Source organism: Chanodichthys erythropterus, chromosome 12, assembly GCF_024489055.1.
Source record: "Chanodichthys erythropterus isolate Z2021 chromosome 12, ASM2448905v1, whole genome shotgun sequence".
In the NCBI taxonomy this organism is placed as follows: domain Eukaryota; kingdom Metazoa; phylum Chordata; class Actinopteri; order Cypriniformes; family Xenocyprididae; genus Chanodichthys; species Chanodichthys erythropterus.
The window spans coordinates 2,733,645-2,740,254 of record NC_090232.1 but is presented as its reverse complement, the minus strand read 5'-3'; the positions used below and the strand labels follow the sequence as shown (position 1 = coordinate 2,740,254).

Sequence of the window (6,610 nt, the reverse complement as noted above, 5' to 3'; positions counted from 1 at the left end):
AAGTCCTAGTTACCTCTACAGAACATAGACTGGAGAGGTAGACACAAGAGCTGTGGTGTGTTAGTTATACAACAAGTTTTACACAGTCATAGCGAACTCTAAACACCCTTCTGGCTTTTGAATTATGACCCAGGCCAAGAGTGATACTAGTATCAACATGGAGATTTCTAATGGAGCTGTTATCCACTGTCCTGCAGGATCATGCATGGAGATGGAAGATCGGCGGACTGGGGAGGAAGAGGAGGAGGAAGATGAGGTTGAACTAGCTGAAGAGGTGGATGAGTATATGGACGATGGTGGAGAAGACAATGTAATGCCCTCAACAGACATGATTGTCCATAAAACAGAGCAAGAGGATATTATGGAAGACCTGGAGGACCAAGAGAGAGCGATTCTGCAAAACAAATCTACAAAAGAGGTAGAGGATGGAGAGACGGAAGATGAAGTGAACATAACTGCCAAACTAACAAGGTCTAAGCTACTAGCTGAACTCTCAATAGCAGCGCAAACACACATTTTGAAACTTCAAAATGAAGCTGAAGTGCGTGCAGGAGCATTCAAAGAAGTGGACGAGAATCAAGCAGATCACAAGTTGGAAACACTGTACGAAGATGAAAAGGAAAGCGATGAACAACAAGTGCAGACTTTGAGTGTAAGTAACACGGAGACACAAGAGCTGCTACTCTCTGAGGAAAGAGAGGTCACTTGTTGCCTTCAAGAGAAAATAGAAATCGAGTACAGAGATGATCAAATGCAGCAAGTAAAAAATGAAATAGTTTTGCAAGAAGAGGAGCATGAAGAGGTAAAGGCAGAAGGTTGTGATGATGAGGGTGTAAAAAACGTTGTGGATGAAGAGCCACGAATGGTTTCTACCAGTGAAGAAGAAAACTTTCAGAGTCTTGGGGAAGAGGAAGAACCAGCAACATTTGATAACATTGGCAAAGAAAAGCCTATGACCGAGGTGCCTTTATTTCAGGACTGCAAAGCAATTGGAGAACCAATGCACAAAGATGCCTTAGCCACAAATAATGATGAAGAGACGTCCACCATTAACAAAGCAGCAGATGAAAAGGCAAATGACTGGATTGCAACAGAACCACCACCTTCTCAAACTGATCTGTTTGGTGGAACGATAGAGGAGATGGTCCATAATTCAGATCAGTTGGCGGACAGCATTGTGCAAGAATGTGAAAGATTAGAGTGGATGCAACAGGTGGTGGGTGACACAGATCTAGGGAACTGTGAGAGAATTGTGGCGGATACCCAATCAGCCATTGTCAATGGACCCGAGGAGACAAGAGGAGATAAAGAAGCTGATAAAGAGGAAGAGAGCATTGAAAGGATTCAAAGAGGCATGGAGATTACCAAGGAGCCAAAGCAGGTCAAGAAGGAGGAGCTTTCAGCAGAGGAGGGAAGCTGTACAGAGGTAGAAGAGCCACATGATGCACCTGAGATTATAGAAGAGGAGGCGTGCAAGAAGCAGGAACAGCTCGGTAATGACAAACAGGAGGTCGCAGAGGGAGGCGATGCTTCAAAGGAACAGCCAAGACTAGTCAATGAAGAAGTGCCAATACCTGTAGAAGGGGGGGCGTGTAAGAAACAGGAACAGCTCGGCAATGGCAAACGGGAGGTCGCAGAGGGAGGTGACGCGGCAAAGGAACAGCCAAGACTAGTCAATGAAGAAGTGCCAATACCTATAGAAGGGGGGGCATGTAAGAAACAGGAACAGCTCGGCAATGACAAACAGGAGGTCGCAGAGGGAGGCGATGCTTCAAAGGAACAGCCAAGACTAGTCAATGAAGAAGTGCCAATACCTGTAGAAGGGGGGGCATGTAAGAAGCAGGAACACCTCGGCAATGGCAAACAGGAGGTCGCAGAGGGAGGCGACGCGGCAAAGGAAGAGCCAAGACTAGTCAATGAAGAAGGGCCAATACCTATAGAAGAGCGGGAATGTAAGAAGGACAAACAGCTTGGCAATGACAAACTGGAGGTCACAGAGAGAAGTGATGCTGCAAAGGAACAGCCAAGACAAGTCAAGGAAGAAGTCCCTACGAAAATAGAAGCGGGGGCAGAGAAGTGGCTAGAAGAGCTCAAGGCTGTCATTGAAGATGAGCCAAGGAGGAAAGCCCAGGGGGGGCGTAAAGTGACCATACCTTCCTGGTTGAAGGCCAACGAGAGCTCAGATGCCCCTTTCCAAGAGCCACCGAAGATACTCGGCAGTCAGATCAGAACCATGAGTGGGGGCAGTGAAGGTGAACTGAATATCAAAACCAAAGGACTGGAGGTCACCATGGCGAATGGGTTCCCTGAGATACCATCTTCTGTAGTTCAACAGGAAGACATAAAACCCCTGGTAATGCCGAGGAGGATGGCAACTCCAGCTCAACGGGAGGGCGATCCTCATGACCAGCAGATCTCCCTATATGTGAAGGTACGTTCTATTGTTATTTATAGCCAGATGACGGTCAAGATTTCTATTTGCATGTTGTAGTTTTAGAAGGAAATGAGAGTCACGTTGGTTTTCTTGTGACTCTCATGATAACCACAGGTTCTACTCAAAAACGGTAGACCTGCTGTAGTCAGTATGCAGTCTGGAAACTATCAGAAGCTTTTACTTTTTACTTTAGTAACAATAAATGTTTTAGTTTCTATCTATGATTATTGTAGTACATTTTACAGGGAAGGCAGAATTTTACATACCATATGACATGTCAAAAAGCAGACAAAATTCAGATTTTTGTAGAAACGCTGAGAGAAATAATGAATTGAGCTCTGTAATGTCATATTTTAAAAAAGTTGTCTTGTTAGCCATGTTAGCATACAGTTTCCTACAATGACAGCATGTCCTTCTGCTCAGCAGATGGTGTTACTATCATCAACACTAATTGTATTAGTGTCTTTGCTCTACTAGTCAGTTGATCAGCTGTCATCCCGCTTCTAGAAAACCAGACTGTAATTCCCAGTCCTGGGCAATGTTACTGGAACAAGCTAATAAGGCAGGTACACAAACTTGACCACTGCTGAGTGACTTGCCAAAACCAGCATGAAAGTGTCTAAAACATACCTTATACTGGTAACTAATAATGCATTTTAACTGAACTTTAAATCTAATCATGAGCCAAACCTTTTTATGTCACCAGGTTTTTTTAAACTGTTTTAATTATGGTAAACTGGTTCATATGACATAAACAAAGAATCAATTCATGTACAATAAATTTAAAGTAATATATTAGGACTTGGAGCCTGACCCCTCCAACCATAATTCCAACCCTGTTTGTGATGTACTGTATAAATGGTTGTTGCTGGTGATATAATGCACATTAATTGAGATTATTCTAAGCAGTGTGTTAAACTGATGGATTGATCAGTGAGCTAAAAATGAATCTGTCACAACAGACACAACTTGATTCTAGAACAGTCCAATAGAAAGTACCATATAAAGTATAATTTCAAATATATTAGGAAAAAAATGGCTTATATTATACAGTGCTCAGCATAAATGAGTACACCCCCTTTGAAAAGTAACATTTTAAACAATATCTCAATGAACACAAAAACAATTTCCAAAATAAGACTAAGTTTTATATAACATCTGTTTAACTTATAACATGAAAGTAATGTTAATAATATAACTTTTCAGTTTTACTCAAATTAGGGTGACGCAAATGAGTACACCCCACTTAAAGGCTCTGGAGCAAAGCTAAATTTTAGACTACAAATGTCTAATCTAACAAGAATTCAACCACAGGTGAGTCTAATTATTCATTACACAGGTGACAGTTGACTATAAAAGAGTGTTAAAACCCCATCCCATTTCTTACTGTCCGCAATGGCACCACATGGAAGAGAAATGTCACAAGACCTGAGAAAGAAAATAATTTCTTTACACCAGAAAGGTGAAGGCTACAAAAAGATCAGCAAAGCTTTACTTATCAGTCAGAATACTGTAGCAAAAGTGGTACAAAAATTTAAAAAAGATGGAACTGCAACCATCTCACAGAGACGTCCAGGTCGTCCACAGAAGTTAACACCTCAACAGGAGCATCTTCTGATGAGAAGTGTTGAAGAAAATCGGCATGCAAGTTCACTGCAGTTATCTAAAGAAGTAGAAAGCCAAACTGGGGTGACTATTTCCCATGACACAATATGGCGTACACTGCAGAGGAATGACATGCTTGGGTGCCATCCAAGAAAGAAGCCTGTCCTAAAGCCCAGGCACAAAAAAGCCCACCTAGAGTTTGCCAGGGCCCATGCTGACAAAGATGAAGACTACTGGGACTCTATACTCTGGAGTGATGAGACCAAGATAAATGTTTTTGGAACTGATGTCTTCAAAACTGTATGGTGTCACAAAGGCAAGGAATACAAATAAAAATGCGTGGTGCCTACAGTGAAACATGGTGCTGGTGTCGGAGAGCTGCATTTCATTGATGCATCATGAATTCACAGATATACTGCTCTATACTGAAAGAGAACAGGGTGAAAGTGATTCAGTGGCCAAGTGTGTCTCCTGATCTGAACTCAGTTAAACACTTATGGAGAAGAGACAAGTTGAGCATTACTCTCCATCCAGCATCCAGTCTCTAAAAGATGTCATTCTTGAAGAATGGAAAAAGATAGATGTTGCAAAATGTCGCCAACTTGAGTACTAGATGTAGTAGTTTTTGTTGTGGGGTGTACTCATTTTTGCATCACCCTAATTTGAGTAAAACTGAAAAATGTGTAATCTAAGTTATACTATTAACCTTACTTTCATGTTATAAGTTAAACAGATGTTATATTAAACCTTGTCTTGTCAACATTTTGGAAATTGTTTTTGTGTTCATTGAGATATTGATTAAAATGTTACTTTCAAAGCGGGTGTACTCATTTACGCTGAAACATTTGGAAAGAAAGCCCTTAGCCAAATTCTTGTTATATGAAGGAGGTTGAGCAGCGGGACGTTAAGCCTGGTAAAAATGTCCCTAAATCCCCCCCATATGTTTCTGCAGAGCAATTCCCGTAACAAAGACGCCCTTTGTGCAAGTTGCAGTGGAACACAGTGAAAAGTGCAACTCCCACAGTCTCTGTACTTTTCAGATCACAAAAGTATCATTTTGTGTCTCATCATAAGTTTTTGTATGTTGTCATAGTTTTGCTTTGGTGAGCAGGATCTAAGTGATGACATGTGCTCACAATTATTATTAAAGATGCACATGTGCCTGTTATTCAGTGATAAACCGCTGTTTCTTCATGTGTTTTGCCTCTCTGCTCTTATAGTGAATAATGTGTTTGTATGTGAATATGAATTACTAACTGTACACCTCTATGCCTCTGTCCTGATAGAGAAGCTGAAGTATAGTGGGTTAATCTCCCAGCATTCCTCTACATACTAATCTGATTATGATGTTTGTTGGTCTGAGTTGGCTGTGAGAAGGATCTGAGATTTTGAGTGTTTAGGCGGTGGAGTGACTCTGTTCAGTCATAATATGATTCCTGCATGTGCAAAACTCACTGTCATGATGATAGAGTGTTGTGTGTGGTTACCAGGGTGTTCCTAATGGTTGCTAGGGTATTCTGGATTGTTTCTTGGGTGTCTTGGGGTTCATTGATTGGTTTTTAATATTTTGCTGTGCGATTGCTTGTGTGTTCTGAATGGTTTTTAGAATGTTGGTAGGGTTATTTGAGTGGTTTTTAGTATTAGCATGTTGCTATGGGGTTGCTAGGGTATTCTGGATTGTTGCTAGGGTGTTCTGGATAATTGCTAGGGTTCTCTGATTGGTCTTTAGCATTTTGCTATGCGATTGGTAGGGTGATCTGAATAGAGTTTAGAATGTTGCTAGGGTGTTCTTAGTGGTGTTTAGCATTAGCACGTTGTTATGGGGTTGCTAGGGTATTCTGGATTGTTGCTAGGGTGTTCTGGACAGTTCCTAGAGTTCTCTGATTGGTTTTTATCATTTTGCTATTGGATTGCTAGGGTGTTCTGAATGTTTTTTTTTAGAATGTTGCTAGGGTTTTCTGAGTGTTGTTTGTCATAAGCACGTTGCTATGGGGTTGCTAGGGTGTTCTGGATAATTGCTAGGGTTCTCTGATTGGTCTTTAGCACTTTGCTATGCAATTGGTAGGGTGATCTGAATAGTTTTTAGAATGTTGCTAGGGTGTTCTTAGTGGTGTTTACCATTAGCATGTTGTTATGGGGTTGCTAGGGTATTCTGGATCGTTGCTAGGGTGTTCTGGACAGTGCCTAGGGTTCTCGGATTGGTTTTTAGCATTTTGCTATGCGATTGCTAGGGTGTTCTGAATGTTTTTTAGAATGTTGCTAGGGTTTTCTGAGTGGTGTTTATCATAAGCATGTTGCTATGGGGTTGCTAGGGTATTCTGGATAGTTGCTATGGTGTTCTGGATAATTGTTAAGGTTCTCTGATTAGTTTTTAGCACTTTGCTATGCAATTTGTTAGTGTGTTCTGAATAGTTTTTAGAATGTTTCTAGGATGTTCTGAGTAGTGTTTAGCATTAGCACGATGTTATGGGGTTGCTAGGGTAGTCTGGATTGTTGCTAGGGTGTTCTGGATAATTGCTAAGGTTCTCTGATTGGTTTTTAGCACTTTGCTATGCAAAATTGCTAGAGTGA

The 6,610-nt window shown here is 41.2% G+C and overlaps 1 protein-coding gene across 1 annotated transcript; it reads left to right on the top strand.

Moving 5' to 3' along the window:
• Positions 1 to 286: 286 nt before the first annotated feature.
• LOC137031574 (caldesmon-like) lies at positions 287 to 2,491 on the top strand. Its single transcript, XM_067402610.1, has one exon. The coding sequence runs from the start codon at positions 287 to 289 to the stop codon at positions 2,489 to 2,491; it is 2,205 nt and encodes a 734-aa protein (XP_067258711.1).
• The last annotated feature ends 4,119 nt before the right edge of the window (positions 2,492 to 6,610 follow it).